This window comes from Mya arenaria, chromosome 8 (genome assembly GCF_026914265.1).
Source record: "Mya arenaria isolate MELC-2E11 chromosome 8, ASM2691426v1".
NCBI classification, from domain to species: Eukaryota; Metazoa; Mollusca; class Bivalvia; order Myida; family Myidae; genus Mya; species Mya arenaria.
In genome coordinates, this window is record NC_069129.1 from 14,889,436 (window position 1) to 14,908,897 (window position 19,462).

General features: G+C 36.1%; 2 protein-coding genes across 3 annotated transcripts in view; one reads left to right on the forward strand and one right to left on the reverse strand.

The window, feature by feature from the left end:
- Positions 1-19,462, forward strand: part of LOC128242799 (uncharacterized) — a 38,234-nt gene extending 18,772 nt beyond the window's left edge. Inside the window, exons 1-2 of one of the 2 annotated variants that reach the window (XM_052960127.1) lie at positions 11,477-11,549; positions 14,967-19,462. In XM_052960127.1, coding sequence (XP_052816087.1) covers positions 14,967-17,150 — 2,184 coding nt within the window. In that variant the 5' untranslated portion in view covers positions 11,477-11,549 and the 3' untranslated portion in view covers positions 17,151-19,462. Of the gene's footprint in view, positions 1-11,476; positions 11,550-14,966 lie in introns of those variants that run through there. The other variant, XM_052960128.1, reaches the window with a different exon arrangement.
- Positions 1-19,462, reverse strand: part of LOC128242797 (uncharacterized) — an 88,298-nt gene that overhangs the window by 14,745 nt on the left and 54,091 nt on the right. Inside the window, exons 31-35 of the mRNA XM_052960126.1 lie at positions 17,994-18,064; positions 10,529-10,648; positions 9,349-9,468; positions 3,494-3,669; positions 3,089-3,318 (exon numbers count right to left, since the gene is read on the reverse strand). Of these exons, the coding sequence (XP_052816086.1) occupies positions 3,089-3,318; positions 3,494-3,669; positions 9,349-9,468; positions 10,529-10,648; positions 17,994-18,064 (717 nt within the window). The remainder of the gene's footprint in view (positions 1-3,088; positions 3,319-3,493; positions 3,670-9,348; positions 9,469-10,528; positions 10,649-17,993; positions 18,065-19,462) is intronic.

Genomic DNA, 19,462 nt, shown 5'->3' on the forward strand with positions numbered 1-19,462 from the left:
GCAATTATTTGCATTAAATGCAAACTAGATTTATCTAAATTGGTTAATTAAGTAGGTTGGATGAATGAGTACCGTTGTATCGAGTCTCAATGCAATACCTCAAGCAGTTGCTGAGATATTAACCTATGTGTGCTTGCACGCAAAACCTTAACCAGAATTTCTAAGTCAAATAATAAAGGCCTATTATGCATTAAATGCAAACTAGAGTTATCTTACTTGGTAAATATAGTAGGTTGGATGGTTGAGTACCATTGTATCAAGTCTCAATGCAATACCTCAAGTAGTTGCTGAGATATTAACCTATGTGTGCTTGCACGCAAAACCTTAACCAAGGGGTGACGCTGACGCTTGGGTGAGTAGTATAGCTCTCCTTATTCTTCGAGTCGAGCTAAAAATCAAATTTGCTTTAAAAGTTTCTCAAAATAGAGCAAAATTTTATTATATATTCCAAGGACGAACACAAAGGCCTACACTACCAGCTATTAAAACATGAGAAAATAAGCAATGATATTACAAAACAAGAGCTGTCACAGTGACGAGCGCTCGACTATTCCGCCACTTTTCGGTGTATGGATTGAAAAGTTTTGGCAAAACATGCATGGATTACTGTAAGATAAGATTTCAATGCAATACATGATGTGCTGAGATATTTACATAAATTGAATGGAAAATATTTGAGGTGATACGCAAACTTTAACATAAATTCTAAGTAGAAGAAGGGGCATAATTTTGTCAAAATACTTGATAGAGTTACCTCCTCCTGTGTACAGGTTGGGGGCATGAAGTTGAACAAGTGTGCAAAGTTTCAAAGCCAGATGTCAATGGACGTTGAAAATATTTGAGGTGGTACGCAAACTTTAACATAAATTCTAAGTTGAAAAAGGGGCATAATTTTGTCAAAATGCTTGATAGTGTTACTTCCTCTTGTGTACAGGTTGGGGGCATGAAGTTGAACAAGTGTGCAAAGTTTCAAAGCCAGATGTCAATGGACTTTGAAAATATTTGAGGTGGTACGCAAACTTAAACGTAAATTCTAAGAAAAAAGGGGCATAATTTTGTCAAAATGCTTGATCGAGTTACCTCCTCCTGTGTACAGGGTGGGGGCATGATGTTGAACAAGTGTGCAAAGTTTCAAAGCCATATGTCAATATTTGAGGTGGTACACAAACTCTTACAAAAACTTTAACATAACATAAAGCCGACGCCGACACCGACGCCGACACTCGGGCGACTAGGATAGCTTTTGTATTTTGTACATCCTGACATAAGCTTCGACACAATACGTTTCTTCCACTTGACATAAGCTTTCTCTTAGGCCAAAAAAATAAATACCTGTGTTTCCGGTAACATGGCGATTTTTTCTTTTTTTTTAAATTTTCCATATCATAAAAATTTCTGTTGCATCAGATCAATTATGTTATATCTATGCGTTTCCTAATTTACAAAAAGTCTGATAAAACAGCAATGTCTGAAATCATTTCCTTACCTTTGACTAAAGTATTTTCCCGCCAATTTTGCCCATGAAATCTGGTGCTTTTTTGTTTACAATGCTTGTTTATAAGTCGTGATCGGTTTTTAGGAAAAATCCAGCACTTCAATTTCAACAAATCTTTGATTGTAATGTTTTAGCCAAACAGTCAATTATCAACTAAATTTTTAATTTGCTTGAGGAAAATCGCCGATTTTCTTGTCAGCTCGTGCTCTGACGTCACAAATTGTACCGTTTGATCTGCAGCCAACCCATTCCAATAAATGTGTTAACTTTCACAGGTTTTTGTTTGGATTTCAGTTGATGGGAATTAAATAAGGCGAAATAAATAACAATTGATAATTGCGGATAAATTAATATAACGATAAATGAAATGTGTACTGGAACCTGGCAGTTAGCCTGCATGAATTCGCAAAGCCTAATCGTAAGAAGCTTGCATGATATACGCAAAGCCCTATCATAATAATGTAAGTTTTAATTTGGACATGGACATGGATATGGATAAATAACACCGCAAACTATAATTCAAAATATTTTCATTAAAAAGACAACAAAATATGTTTCCCGTGATCAATCACGTGTTTTGACCGTAAACATGCGTTTGCCAATTTTAAGATATCGGACAGGGTTCGCCGCTCTCCGCCATTTCGTTTTTCTTTCAGTCTCGGTAATACACAATCAGGAATGAAAGTACATTCTCCGGGGACATTGAAAGACAAACAACGAAAATAATAACGATATATTTGAAGAAATATTTTTTTACGAAATAATTTAAAAAATTGTTTTTTTTTTACTTTAATGTCTAAAAAAAGATAAGGGTCGGCGAGGAAAAAAATAGGGGGTCGGTCGGGTCACCGGAAACACAGGTATTTTTTTTTTGGCCTTAGTGTCTTTTGTACATTCTGACATAAGCTTTTTGCTGTGATTTTTGTAGTCTGACGTAAGCTTTCATACTGCGTATTTAGTACAGTCTAGCGTAAGTTTTCCCTCTTTGTAATTTGTAGTCTGACATAAGGTTTCTCACTGTGTATTTGGCAATCTGACAGAACCTTTCTCATAGCATTTTTTTGTAATCTGACATAACTTTCTCATAGCGTTTTTTGTAGTCTGACATTTACTTACTCACTGTGTATTTTGAAGTCTAATATAAGCTTTATCACAATGTGTTTTGTAATCGGACAAAAGCTTCGACTGCATAATTACTACAGCCTGCATAAGCTTTTCACTGTGTTTTTTGCAATCTGACATAACCTTTCTTACTGTGTATTCGGTAGACATTTGCTTTCTCATTGAGTAATTGTAGTCTGCCATTAGCTTTCTCGCTATGTATTTTGAAGTCTGATATAAGCTTTATCACATTTTATTAAGTTTTCTGACATAAGCGTTTTTATTACATATTTAGTACAGCCTAATGTAAGGTTTCTCAGTGTGTATTTTGTAGTTCAATATAAGCTTTCTCCTGTTGTATTTTGTAATCTGACAAACGATTTCTCAAGGTTCATTCTGTGCAGCCTAAAATAAACTTTCTCCTGGTTTATTTTGTAATCTGACAGAAGCTTTCTCACTTAGTTATTCGTAATCTGACATTAATTTTCTTACGGTGTATTTTGTACAGTCTGGTGTATGTTTGGCAAGCTGTCTCCACACTAGTTCCTGACCAAGATCCCTCTGTGTTGTTCTAAGCTCTACCACAAACTTCTGGCGTCCAGCGTATTTGGTCTCTTCTTTGGCCTGTACTACCGTGGCAACAAGCGGTCGAAGGTCCTTTTCATTCACAAAGTGTGACATGTCCCACAATGCATCTCCTGCCCGAATTTCCCAGGTGTCTCCTGTTATAAGTAGTAGTTGATTTATGAAATGTAAGCGAACCACTTCCATGAAAACTTCAAAAATAAACTTGGAAAAGTTAGGAAATATACGCTCACTAGGTACAGTTAAATGCAAGCTGTGTATGTATGTTTTAAGCATTCATCCCCTTTCATACATTTTAAGTTCATAACATACCTATTTTCTCTATGTTGGCCAGCTTGCATTCAATTGCCTGTAATGGGAGCTCAAAGAACTTGTCAACTGGAAATTCTCGCACCTTATCCCGTGGGACAAAGTCAAGGTCGCCGTAGTCTGGGAAAAATATCTCTACTGTGTCATCCTTCACTGTTTGTATATGGCCCCGGTACCATCTGATACAGAATGATAAAACGTGTAAGTTTTCTAACATATTTCAATAAAACTTGCATCAGTGACAATTGATATAGGAAAGACATGTTCTATTTTCTAATAATTTTCAGAAATTTTCCATATAACTGGCCTTATTGCTATCTGATATAGGTAAGAAGAAAATCATGTAGCTTTTCATGTGACTTTCATAATATTACCATATGAATGGCTACATTGCCATCTGATATAGGTAAGAAAAAACACATGTAGTTGTTCAAAGGACTTTCAGAATATTTCCACATAACTGGCCTCATTGCCATCTGATATAGGTACGACATATGTAGTTCATCATATGCCTTTCAGAACATATTGATTTAAATGGCCTCATTGCCATCTGATATAGGTTAGACATATGTAGTTCATAATATGCCTTTCAGAACATATCTATTTAAATGGCCTCATTGCCATCTATTTAGGTAAGACATATACAGTTCCTATTAATATGACTTTGAAAACATATTATTTGAATGGCCTCATTGCCATCTTCTATCGTAAGACAAAACATATGCATTTTTTACATGAAATTTTCCATATAACTAGCCTCATTGTCATCTGATATAGATAAGACAAAACATATGCAGATTCACATACATCTTACATGCCTAAAATAGTGATATATCTCTACATGCTTACAGTAGTGGCCTTTAATACTTACAATAGTGACCTACCTCTCCATGCTAAAATAGTGACCTACCTCTCCATCCTAACAATTATGACTACCTCTACATGCTTACAAAAGAGGCCTACCTCTCCATGTTAACAACTGTGGCCTATCTCTCCATGATACTAACAATAGTGGCCTACCTGTCCATGCTTACAAAAGTGATCTACCTCCAAAAGCTTTCAATTGTATTCTACCTGTTCATGCTTACAATATTAGCCTACCAGGTTATGCTTGCAATCATGACAAACCCCTTAATGCTAACAAAAGTGACATACCTCTCCATGCTAACAATAGTGACCTACCTCTCCATCCTAACAATAGTGACCTACTTCTCCATGCTAACAAAAGTGACCTACATCTCCATGCTTACAAGTTTGATCTACCTACCACTCCATAATGACAATAGTGACTTACTTCTTCATCCTAACAATAGTGACCAACCTCTCAATGCTAACAATAGTGACCTACCTCTCCATGCTAACAATAGAGACATAATACTACATCCTTACAATAGTGACCTACCTCTCCATCCTAACAATAGTGACCTACCTGTCCATGCTAACAACTGTGACCTACATCTCCATGCTTGCAAGTTTGATCTACCTACCACCCCTTGATGACAATAGTGACCTACTTCTCCATCCTAACAATAGTGACCTACCTTTCCATGCTAACAATAGTGACTTACTTCTGCATCCTAACAATAGTGACCTACCTCTCCATGCTTACAATAGAGACATAATACTTCATCCTAACAATAGTGACCTACCTCTCCATGCTAACAATATTGACTTACTTCTTCATCCTAACAATAGTGACCTACCTCTCCATGCTTACAATAGAGACATAATACTTCATCCTAACAATAGTGACCTACCTCTCCATGCTTACAATAGTGACCTACCTCTCCATGCTTCCAATAGTAATCTACCTCTCCATGCTTACAATACTGACCTACCTCTCCATGCTAACAATAGTAATCTACCTCTCCATGCTTACAATATACAATACAATACAATAGTGATTTATTTGTAATGCATAAGGCCACCGGCCCAAAATACAAATATACAGTGTTCAAAAAGTGATGTACATGATTTCATATAATATAAATGGTATGCACAATTTACAGTTGTAAAAATTAAACAAATCAATGGAAATGATATATATATATATATATAATATGTGAGTTTTAAACAGAATATTTTATAACACATATATCTAATTAATACTATATAATTAGACCTCTCGTAATTCAAATGATGATTTTAAGAACTTAGATAATGCAAAAATAGAAGTGATACTGTCGTTAGCCATCAATTTAACAAAACGGCGTTCACTGCTAACAATATTTTCTATATTCAATAAATATGTTGCTCTTAATTCATCATACAAAGGGCAATCAATAAGGAAATGTATTTCATTTTCTACAACATACACATTTCAATTGAGACAATATGAACAGAATCGGAAATCTCTTTCAATATTTTGATGTCTCCCTATTTCAATATTTAGAGCATGACTTGAGCATCTAAAATTGGCTAATATCCTTTTGTATTGAAACGGTATTGATGCAGAAATGTATGTCTCTGGCGTCAGTGCTGATTTAAACAGTCTATAACACAAAGCTTTTGGGGAACTATTGATATCCGCCATAGTCTTCTGATTATAAGTGTCCGTCAACCTGTCCGTGAACAGTTTTATGAACATGTCTACTTGTCCTATTTCCTGGGCAATCCAGGCGTATCCGAAGCCATGTTGGAACAGCAGACGTTTAACGCGTGTCGCCCACGTGGTGCGTCCGCTTTCGTCCAGGCGCAGTAACATCTCGTAGCACTGACGAGGGTTGCGGTCACGTGGCATCTGTGTGAGTTTAATCCAGTACCGTATACAACGTGACATGTATGTGACTGAGAGCGGATGTCGGCCACACTCACTTAGTGCAAAAAAGTTAGCGACGTTTTGGTTGAGACATGACACTCGCTTACAAAATGTTATTTGGACTTTTTCGATCTGGTGGCTGTACTCGTACCCCCATATCTCGGACAAATAAGTCAATATTGGCTTCACCATCGCATCAAACAACTTGAATGCATCATTTAGATTGAAGTAGCCGAATTGCTTTTGATACTTGTAAAGCGTATTTAATGCCTTTGTAGCCTGTATCGACAGTAACTCTTTAGTCTTTGTCCACGATAATGTAGGTGTGAAGTACGAGCCAAGATACTTATAACACGGTACGACTTCGATTTCTCTCCCTTTGTAAAACCATTGTTCGTAGCATCTAAGGCCCCCACCACCTCTGAAGACCATGATTTTGGATTTGTCAAGGTTTATTTTCATTCCCGTTTCGTCACAGAACTTCCAGATAGTGTCAATATTGCTCTGTAGATTGTTAACGGTGTCGGCGAAAGTAGATACATCGTCGGCGAATAACAGTCCATATAACTCGCCCGTAACTTCGGTGACGTATATTCCATTTCGTGAATAACGCTTAAGACATGCAATCAAATCGTTAATGTAGAGATTAAATACAATTGTAGAACTCACGCAGCCTTGCTTTGTGCCTACTTTGCAGTCAAAGAAGCTAGTTAGTCCGGTTGTGATATCAGTTTGTACTTTTACACATGACTTTAAGTGGGAACACTGTTAACAATTTACTGTCTTGGTTAATGCCTTTACGCTCGAGACTTTGCCACAGCTTTTCATGAACTCAGTTGTCAAAGGCCTTCAAAAAGTCGACATAGAAGACATAGACACGCCCCTTCCATTTGCTGAGGTATTTTTGAATAATGGACTGTAGACTGAAAATACTATCTGTGGTGGAATATCCAGTGCGAAATCCGGATTGCGCTTCGTCCAGTATACTGTTATTTTCAGCCCAGGTAGTTAGTCTATTGCTTAAAATTTTCATGAAAACTTTGCTTAGGCTATTACCAACTGAACTAGCTCTATAATTGTTTGGATCGGTGTTAGAGCCCTTTTTGAACACGGGGGTTATAATGGTCTCACACCACGTTGCAGGCACGTTTCCAGTAGAAAGAACAGCATTAAACAGTTTGTTTAAATATGGCAAAGTGTAGTCAATAGTGCTTTTAAGCATCTCTATGCATATACCGTCTACTCCAGATGAACAGGAACCTTTCAGGGCCTGAACACTTTTCAAGATTTCGTTGTCCGTTATATCGGTGTCGAGTTCGGAGTCATCACTGTCAATGCGCAGGTCATTTAATATGTTTTCTGAGCCAACGTTTAAATCTAAGGAGTCCTTAGCCCTGAAGAGCTCGCTAAAATATTCAGTCTAAGTGTTGTGGTCAATTGGCACTTGCGGTCTCTGTTTATTTACATTGCCTTTTACAGAAGCCCAAAACGCTTTTGGATTTTTTCTATTGGCTATTAGTTTATTTCTCATTTCACGTTGATATAATAACGACTTTGAACGACACACACTTTTAAAAACTCGTTTCTTTGCTAAGTATGTGGTTAAGTCTAATGGTGAGCATGACTTCCGGTGACATCGAAGCGAAGCATATTTTTCGTGTTTAGCGTTATCACAGTCTTTATCCCACCATGGAGGCTGCGTTGCCGGAAATTGCTGTCGGCCGCCTTTCACGCGCATGCATTCACAGCTCTTTTGTAAAATGTCCACGAACTGCTGTTGACTTTCAATACTGTTATTGTCATTGACCGTGTTCAATAAGGTGTTAAAAGCAGGCGCGAATGTTTCAATAAATAACGACCGTAACGTATCTTTCCACTTAAACGGCGTGTAGTTGGTTAAGTTCGATTGTGAATTCGGCCTATGTTCAAGCCCATTCCCCGGCTTGTTAATATCAAGTCTTAAACAACAACTTAGTGGAAAGTGATCAGAAATGTCTAGCAATTCTACACCAAAATCGACAATAGTTTCAAAGATATTCGACGATGCCAAGAAGTAATCCACAACACTGTTTCCATTATTAGCAAAACAAGTGTAGTCGCCAGTCAAATCTCTCCCAATAGTGACCTACCTCTCCATGCTAACAATAAAGACATAATTCTTCATCCTAACAATAGTGACCTACCTCTCCATGCTTTCAATAGTGACCTACCTCTCCATGCAAACAATAGTAATCTACCTCTCCATGCTTACAATAGTGACCTACTTCTCCATGCTAACAATAGTGACCTACCTCTCCATCCTAACAATAGTGATCTACATCTCCATGCTTACAATAGTGACCTACCTCTACATGCTTAAAATAGTGACCTACCTCTCCATCCTAACAATAGTGAACTACCTCACCATGCTTACAATAGTGAACTACCTCACCATGCTTACAATGACCTACAGCTCCCTGCTTACAATTGTGGCCTACCTATACAAGCTTACAATAGTGACCTACCTCTCCATCCTTACAATGACCTCTTCATGCTTACACTGGTGACCTTCCTCTTCATGCTTACACTGGTGACCTACCCCTTCATGCTTACAATGGTGACCTACCTCTCCTTCCTTACAATAGTGACATAACTCTTCATCCTTACAATAGTGGCCTACCACTCAAAGCTTACAATAGTGACCTACCTTTCCATGCTTACAATGATGCTTACAATGGTGACCTACCACTCCATGCTTACAATGGTGGCCTACCTCTCCATGCTTACAATAGTGGCCCACCTCTCCATGCTGAAAATAGTGACCTACCACTCCATGCTTACAATAGTGGCCTACCTCTCCATGCTTACAATAGTGGCCTACCTCTCCATGCTTACAATAGTGGTCTACCTCTCCATGCTTACAATGGTAACCTACCTCTCCATGCTTCCAATAATGACCTACCTCTCCATGCTTCCAATAATGACCTACCTCTCCATGCTTCCAATGGTAACCTACCTCTTCATGCTTACAATAGTGACATACCTCTAACTGCTTATAATGTTGGCGTTCCTTTTCATGTTAACAATAGGGACTTACCTACTGGTAACAATCGTGACCTACCTCTCATCGAAGGAGGCATACTGGGCTAGACAGTATTTTCCAACTTGTGGTTCCTGTAGGACATCATCCTCCTCTTGTCTCTCAACATACGCCCCTATCTCGACCATAAGACTTTCCAGCCTGGAATACAATATAATGTCAAGAACTGGGACTCATTTTTAATAAAATACACCAATGCGACAGCTCCGCATTGAAGACGGATGTTTTATTTAAAGATGCAATTTTTCAAACCTAAGATTTGAGCTAGTGACCTAGTTTGTTTTTTTAACCAAGAAGACCCATATTTATACTTATCACAGATATGCAACATATATAAATAACCTGATCAGATTTCAACAGAAACTATTCCATTTGTGTATGGAAAAAATCACAAAAGGGCAAATTATAAAGATCCTGAAAATGCAATAATTGACTTTGATGCTGATGTTTCAATAGTGTGTGTGCTAGGGTGAAAGCATGCATGCGTGTGTGTATATATGTATGTAAACTAAACAAATGTAATGAAAATTGGAGATTTTTTTGAATATCCTGCAGAGAAAAAACTGCATTTATTTCTTGATATTTGTGATTAGTGACCTAGTTTTTGACCTGGCACATGCACACAAACACACGCACACACACACACACACGCACGTACACACACAAAGACAACAATGATAGTATGTGTTCAACTACATCTACAAATGTTCAAGACTACGTGTACAGAAGTATTCTAACAAAGTTTAAGAGCACTTGGATAAAAACTATTGAATTTATGACAGGTGAAAATATTTCCGAAGATTTTTGTGACCTTATTTTTGACTAATTTGAAGTATATTCACAAATGTTCATAACAGCATGTTGACAAGTATGTTGAGAAATTTATATCAATTGGATATGACTGTTGACTTTATGGCATTGAATTAAAACTTATAACGCTGAAATGTTAACACTTGCCCCCCCCCCCAACCGCCGTACAAAAGCATTTCTCTTAACTTTAAACTTAAATTGGCATTTTCGGTACATATTTCTATTAATGCATTTTCAGCATCAAAGAGCAATCTTATGTTATTACAGGAATAAGGACATATCACAGATAAGCTTCACATTTACATTCAATGACTTTTACTTCAATGACTTATACTTTTGAGTCTCAATGACTTGTTTTGTCTGCATTTATTTCATTAGTCAATGTGCTTACTCTTCCAATTTCTCATGTCTCTGTATATAAAGATGATCTGGGGTGTGGACAGATGAGATCACTACCTTATGGGAGGGCCTGCAGGCTGGTAACACATCAGTCAACAGCTCCTGGCTCATCCTGTGTATGGAAAATGGTATCATCATCATCATCATCATCATCATCATCATCATCATCATCATCATCATCATCACCATCATCATCATCATGATAATCATCATCATCATCATCATCATCATCATCATCATCATCATAACCACCACCACCATAAAGTATCACCACCACAACCACCACCACCACCACCATCAGTATCAACACCACCAATACTGCCACCGTCATCATCATCCTCATCATAATCACTACCACCATAAAGTATCACCACCACCACCACCACCACCATCATCATCATCATCATTACCACCACCACCACCACCACCATAAAGTATCACCACCACCACCATCAGTATCACCACCACCAATACTGCCACCATCATCAGAAAGATCATCATGGTCACCACCACCACCATCATCATCATCATCATCATCATCATCATCATCATCATCATCATCCTCCTCATCATCATCATCATCATCCTCATCCTCCTCATTATCATCATCCTCATAATCATCATCATGTACACCAATACACTTAAATCTTAAAACAACCTGAAGTTTTGTAAGTGTATATTAAGCGTGTTTAAAATTGGATGTGAAAAGCAGTTTTGAAAAATATATACAGTAAATGAATTTGAAGCATATAATACTATACATTATACATATTATATATATATATATATATATATATATATATATATAAAGTAAATTGCTTGATCAAAGCCACAGTTCATTGTCACTAGACATAATACATACATGAACCAAATGTCATATTGCATGGATCTATTTAAAGAATGATAAACCTGATATCACTGCTTATTTTTAAAACAGGAAGTTAGATCAGTGTTATATTCACCACAAAATGGCTGAGAGAAAAATATCTTGAAAGGATTTTTTGTTAAGACAGGTAACAAGATACTTGTGTTTATATTCACTTAAGTGCATGTTATTTAACTAAAGTAAATATTATGGAGCAATTTTGTGTCAAATTGCCTTCGTAATATTTGTTATCTTTAAATTACAATTTTTAATGGTTCAGTCCCATAAGTCAGATGTACATATTGTCTCTTCTGTTTTTCAGATATAAATCTTTAATTAATATAAAATATATAATATTTGGTATGAAAACAATTGTCATTTTATAAGGAATTCATTTATATTCTTTATAATATAGAACCTTTAAATTATATGCAATATTTCATACATTTTATTTATTTCCTTTTACGTCTGAAGGGTTTCATAAAGGTTCCTTATTCTTAAACGAACGAATGTCTTGTGGCTACATGTTGTCTATGATTTTAACAACAGGCTTTGCTAGACAAAATTTGATAAGCCTGAGTGAGACATTTTAAAGTTTCCTGTTATTTTTTAACCTTTTAAAACAACAATATGCTGGATATAAAAGCCTATAAGAGTCACTTTAATTCCGGACTTTGAATTGTATGGTGTTCCATTACATTAGTTTAGACTTTGTGTTACTAAAATTATTTTATACTTTGTGTGTGTTACCAAAGTAAGGACATTGTGTTACAAATATATATTTTTAGGAACAGTTTAATAAGGCCAGAGTTTTTTATCTTTAGATTTACGGGAGATTTTTCAAAAAGTTGGGTAAGGAGGAGGAAATAAAAATAAAAATAAAATGCATAAAATGTCCCAAAGGAGAAATAAATAAAAATAAAACGGATTTTTCTCCGATTTTTTTTATTTTTTAAATCTTATATCATGAAGACAAAACACACCTTACTTGTGTCAGCTTTTTCATAGGCTGAAAAAAGGGTGATAGATCACCATAAAGTTTCAAAAGCATAATTAAAAGATCCTTTTAATGACTGAAAGTATTGACCTCAACACTGTGAGTTCAAGCGCTCATTGAAATTAATTGTATATATTTGTTTGAATGCATCTATGCATATGAGGTCCATATATTATCAACCCATGGATTTTATGAAACATGTCTGTGTAATAAAAAAGTTTAAATGGCCAATTCTAACCTTTTGCCCACAATATAAGCATATCCTTTCCATTGTAAAGTTATCAAACATTGAACACAGTTTCAGACACAGTATAATAAGGAGGTCAAATGTTTTTTTTGTCTTTAACGAAATAGCACCGTGACAATTTACCGTGATGTGGTTTTTATATAGAAAATATAACCAAAAAAGTAGAAGCCCTGATGGAAATTCATCTTCACTTCAAAGTTTGACAGAGCTTACGGATACACAGACAGTCAAAATCTACATTTATTACTTCACCAAAGAAAATTCGGGAGCATTAAGATAAATTTTACAAGTGTTATATGTTTCAAAAAAACCAGGTCTAAGAACTGATTTTAGAATCAGTCCTGAAAAATATCCTTCTAATTCCAGCTTTGCCCGTTGGCAATAAGCAACGGATAAGTTTGACTTCTTGCACTGACTGCCAGATATCTTATGTTCAGATTGTTTTCTGTTTTATCGGAAACACACACTATGTTATTATTACATCATTTTCAGTATTCTATAACGATTTAAATTCTAAATCATTATTAAACTAATTAACAATTAACAACTACGAATATCACGATACCTTGTGTTTTTCTCTTCAAATATGTGATCGTGAAGCAGTGTGTTCAATGCTCCTCAGAGTCAAATTCAGAAAAAAATATCCATTTTGACTATGATGAACAAGATATCATTTTGCAGTTTGTGTTTGTCAGAAGCTATACATTTTTGCGCTGTAATCCAATTCATCCTTATACGACGTGCGCCAACGACTTTTAACAGACAATACAACCCACGAATTTCTGTCTCCTTATTTTGACTTGAAGTTTCGCAATTATTCCACGAAACGCGAACAACATACTGAATCTACAAAACAAATCACAATAAACACGCTCTAAGTTCACCACGGTTTGATTTAAATAATGAAACATAAACATCGGAACGTTTTTGTAGTAAAACATTTCTATATAGCTGCAGAAATTGTGAGAAATAAGGGGTATGACAAAAAGTACTTTCACTTTTGACAGGACGTTGTTATGGTAACGGGTACCTGTTCTGTTTTCCCGCGTATTTCCGACTGGTTTACATGGTTTGTGCAGTAAAAAGACCGATAATGAATGACAACTGGTACACCAGTTGGTTCTGAGATATGGGTTATAGAACACTAATTTTATTTTTTTTCTTAACATTGGAGCAACGTTCGTCGGAAAAAATAAAAATAAAACTACGAAAATGAATTTTATTTTTATTTGGGTTTTGCAATATTTAGGTACGGCGCTCCCGTAAATCTAAAGATATAAAAACTCTGGCCTAAGTGTGTTTAATAATTTGTGTTACAAATTTAAATACTTAAACACTTATGCTACAAGAATTATTGATGACACTGTATAAATTATTTCTATGGGTGTTCCATAGAACTGTATACGTATGTGTTTATATTGTGGAGATAATTAAAAATTTAGAACATTCATTGTGAGTTGTGTCAGGAATTTTATCCACACATTCACGTCATAATATAAACACCAGACATATTATGCAAATGACATGTTAAGGTTACTAAATGTAAAGCATTTTTAACATGTATGTATATTAAACTTCCAACGTTTTTCTCATGTAAAAATGTTGCTCCTAATATTGTTAACATATAATATATAATTTGAATTATAAGTTAAATCAACCAATTAATAATAATAATAATAATAATAATAATAATGATTGTGTTTTATTAATATTATTATATATTTACATTCTCCTAGTTCTTTGTGTAGATTATACTTGATGTTCATATTGTACAACACACAAAGAGTTATGACGTTATTGTTTATTTCAATGTTGCACTCCGATTGGATAAGCATGACATCATTTAACCAATGATATATGACGCTACAAAAATCAGCTTTTCTTTAATACAAACATATGTTGTCAGTTACACTTTTTAAAGAACAAATACTCAGAGCATACCTCTTATTTCTAATAGCAATGAAAATATTTTGTAGATGTAAAAATAAGTATTGACCACATTTATTCTTCTTATGCTGTATAAACGCAGTAATGCAAGCGAGCAAATGACCAAAAAGCGCTGGTGCGTTCATACAGCATAAACTCAAGAAAAAATGCGATCAATCATTAATTAATAATAATAGTTAATGTATTTATTGAAACACATTAAACATGGCAGTTTGAGCCAACAGGGTTCGACTCTACTTGATTTTTGAACACATACATGCAATGAAATGTAAACATACACATACTAAAAAGTTAACGTATGTTAATATTAAAGGAAGCACACATCAATAATTATATAAAACAATATTAGTTTATTATACATTTTGGTTTTTAAGATGGAGCAACAAGCGGAACAAGTGTTGTCTCTACGTTTGTCCCGTGTTTTGGAGGACATCGGGGTAAATAGGTACATGATCGCCAGGCGGAGGAGGTTGTGGCTGATGAGGGAGACAAGCATGACAATCGGTGCAACATTAAGGGGTAAAAACTATAAATTCTATCAGTTTGGCAGCCAGAGTGAGGGAACTACAACACTTGGTATGCAATCAGACATTGATACATTGCTCTGCACTGATTTTCCCGTCATATTGGACTGGGATGAGTGGCAGCAGGGAAAGCATCAACTCCTTGTTGTCAAGACAGATCAGTTCCCACCCCAGCACTGTTGGCTTCAATGGCTGAGACCTGACATTCCATTAGCCGATACACATGTCGAATCCCCCAGTGATGTGATAGACAATGAGGGTAGAGTGCTGTATACAAACTCTCAGGTGGAACACCAAGACTTTATCAGACAATATAGCTCAACAGGTGAAATAGTGCAACATGGTCCATCTAGAAGCAATGATGAAAATGATCGTGTTATTGCCCATCACTGTTGCAGTCTCCCAAATGATTGTCAGTTCCTGTTCCACAGACCCCGGCCTGGACACTGGCCCAGACCTGACACACTGGCCAGGGCCAGACAAACTGGAGTGTTTCTGGTGCCACAGGGATATTCAGAGTGTCCTTCAAGACCGACCAGATGTCGCTCTTCTGCACTCAATGTCACCCCAAATAACCTATACTATCCACAGTCAAACTGGGAATGGAGGTTTTCTACATCAATGATGGAAAGATTACTGATGTTTGACATGAACACTGTGCAGTACAAGACATATGTATTCATTAAAATATTAAGAAAAACTTTCTTAAAGCCTGTTGTTGGAGACCGTCTCAGTACGTTTCACATGAAGACTGCAATGCTGTTCACAATAGAGACATATCCACCAGAGATATGGAGGGAGGAAAACCTAGTACAGTGTGTGATTTACTGTCTGACCACACTTCGCAGGTGGCTGAAGTTGAAACACTGCCCACACTACACTATAGCTAGAGTGAATCTTTTTACAGGGAAACTATTCAAACATGAACTCCCAATATTGTCTGCAATGCTTTCCTCCTTAATGGAATCCAATATGCCCTACATTCCACAGATAGACATGGATTTACTTGGAGACAAGATGCTGGGTATAAGCAGAAGCCTTGTTTGTGAAAGTTACGAAAGGAAGAAAAACAATCAACTGATCCTAACAAATCTGAATAATGAATACAATGATTCAATGGTAGCAAGGTATCAGCATGTCATAATTGACTTTTCTATGTGCACTTGGGATGAGATCAATGCACTCATTATAAAACATCTTCACACTTTACAACAAATATCCCAAAATGGGACAGACTTGGAACAAGAATCAGCTACAGTGATGATGCCTCTGATGTATAGTTCATTTGCTTCCCCCATAGCCTCAATGTGTATTCACATAGGCCAATCAATAACACAGGACATTCTCCACCTATACCACCTGTCCTTTGACTCTGACCTTCTGTCCAGTAGACTAAAGTTTGCCTCCATGTTGTACTGCAATGGGCAGTATGATGCAGCAGCAAACTGTCTGGTCTACTGTGAGAGACTGCTGGGGCCAGAAGTGTGGCAATCATGCATATGTTATGGCAGAATTTCCCCCATACCCAGCAGTAAGTTCCTAGACAAGGCTGAACAGTCCTCTAATAAAGACATACTACAGAAGTTTACTGCCATATGTGTACATTTCATGCCTCAAGAAATGTGCTGTGTACCAGAACACCTGGTGTATGAAATGTTCAGAACTGTAGGAGATGAAGACAGGCAACAGAGACGCCCAGCAAGTTTTTATGAGTGGATGGACCTAGTCATGATTGACTGTATCCCTTTCCTCTACTATCTGCAGTACCTCACATACAGGCAATTGAACATGCGTTATAGGAAACATGCAGCCCAAGAAAAGCTTCACCACTATATATACCACTATATATATACGGAGAGTTACTGCCATGGTCACATAGACACAGCATTAAACATGCTGGGCAACTGCTATGAACTTGAAAACAGATTGGATGTTGCATGGATATGCTATCTAACATCATTGGAAATCTGCCCCAGAAACAATGCAGCCAATTGGCATGTGGCCAGAATAATGCATCAGCTAGTCAACAGCTAAATATTACCATACTGATGTTTATGAAAAACTTACGGCGCAGGAGTGATATAACCCCATGCAATAGTTTGTATTTATAACTAGTGTAATAACTATGCAAATTAGGTAACCGCATCACAGAAAAATGTATTCCTACGTGCTGTCAAAAAATGTAAACAAACATCAGAAACGATGTTTCAAAAGAGAAATCATGTCGGTGTGAGCAAACTCAATTCCACGAAGAAACGAATGGTGAAGAAGGCTGGGCTTAATCCAAACAAACACTTCCCTGATTACAGCGCCAGAAATGATAGCAATGGTCATGCGAACCAGATTATTTATGCAGACATCGGTACAAAAAACATTGCATCTGTAAACAACTATGGCCACATAAATCCAAATCAACACAAGGAAATGTCAAGCATTCTGTAATCAAGTCAAAATATCCGTCTACTTCATTGCATTCATCTAGGCAGTTCACCAGCAAAGCTCAAGTTCACACATTGTCACATTCACTGATTCCACATTAAATCTCACTTTTTCTGGTGGATTTTACAACATTTATGGTGCTCCAATTCTCAGAGGTAATGTCCTTGTGCACATCCATCAAAATCCATGCTGTAATCGACCACTCAGCCTATGAGTCAGCGTGTTTATTTGGTATCAAATTAATTACTCGTCATTTAAAAGATGAAAACTCTGCAGAGCCTCGTTTTAATCATTTTTAAATGAACTCGTTTAATAAATATGATACAAAATAAACACTCATTTGAGATCCTCTATATAACATTGAAGCATTCAAGTATTGGTGATTTCCTGACCCATGTGAATATGCAACATATTAAATTAAAAAAATAACAGACTAACTTTGTTTTGATCATGAGTGCTCTGGGAATATGGACCTTCCCTTGAATCATCTTGAACAGTCGCTCCAAGTGCTGAAACAAGAGGCATAAACAACTGTCTGAGCATAAAGAGAAAAGAGAACTTCCTTGAATCAATTTTAATACTACAAATGTAATCAAGAATTATAAACTGTACAAAATATTATTAAGAATGGTTTTTTTAACTGTTTATGTATATTTTCTAGCTATGATGGAAATATTGTCAATGAATTTTCACTGTAATACTTACATCACAATGAATATATCAATGATAATGAATTGTAATACAATTTGTTGATAAACTGTATTACCATAAAAACTGTATTACCATAAACGACTGTGTATAGCACGCATCCATAAAAGCAGGCAAATAATACATAAAGAACTGGAAAAAAGACCTAAATTGTCTACACTAAAATTATCTTATATCATAAATTAAAAAATCCATAATGTTTGCTTACAATGCCAATTTTAATTATAACAAGAGCTGTCACAGAGACAGCGTGCTCGACTATTTTGCCGCTTTTCAGTGTAAGGATTGGCGAAATAGCATGTAATACATTAAAGGATTATAGCTTGTATATAATGATATTCTAAGTCCAATAATAAAGGGCCATTATTTGCAAAATACAAATATCTAACTTGGTTATTCAAGTTGGTTGGGTGGTTGAGAACCATTGTATAAAGTCTCTAGCAATACATCAAGTAGTTGCTGAGATACTAACATACGTCTGTTTACATGCCAAACCTTAATCAGATTTTCTATGTTGAATAATGAAGAGCAATTATTTGCATTAAATGCAAACTAGAGTTATTTTACTTGGTTTTTGAAGTAGGTTGGGTGGTTGAATAGCATTGTATAAAGTGTCAACGCAATACATGAAGTAGTTGCTGAGATATTAACCTATGTGTGCTAACATGCAAGACCTTAACCAGAATTTCTAAGTCGCATAAAAAAGGGGCAAAAATTATATAATATGCAAGATTATAAGTATCTTCCATGGCCGAGAGTGTAAGATTTCATTCCGACCCGAGCGTAGGGTGTTTTGCTGAAACGAGGTTTACCTATCTTACACCAGCGGCTATGGTAGATGCTTTTTCTCCCACCTGATTTTTTGCTGGAACTCTTTTGTGGAACTCTTTTGTGATTAGTGAAAAAAATTGCGTACGGATATGCAATAATTCGTGGTTGTCATGGATATTTGCGCAGTGATTCACAGTATGTAAATGGTTTGATCGGTCTTTAAATATGCATGTTTATTTATTATTTAAATACAATATGGTCAAAAATCAAAAACCATAATTAAGACACAGCCATTTTTTCTCAGGAATTCTCTAGGAAAAAAATGAGTCCTATACACAGTCAACCTGGTACAATTCAGAAAATAAAATTTCCTGTTTTTGGGTTATAGTGCCTTTCACATGTACTTCTTTATCTAAGCCTTTATGAAC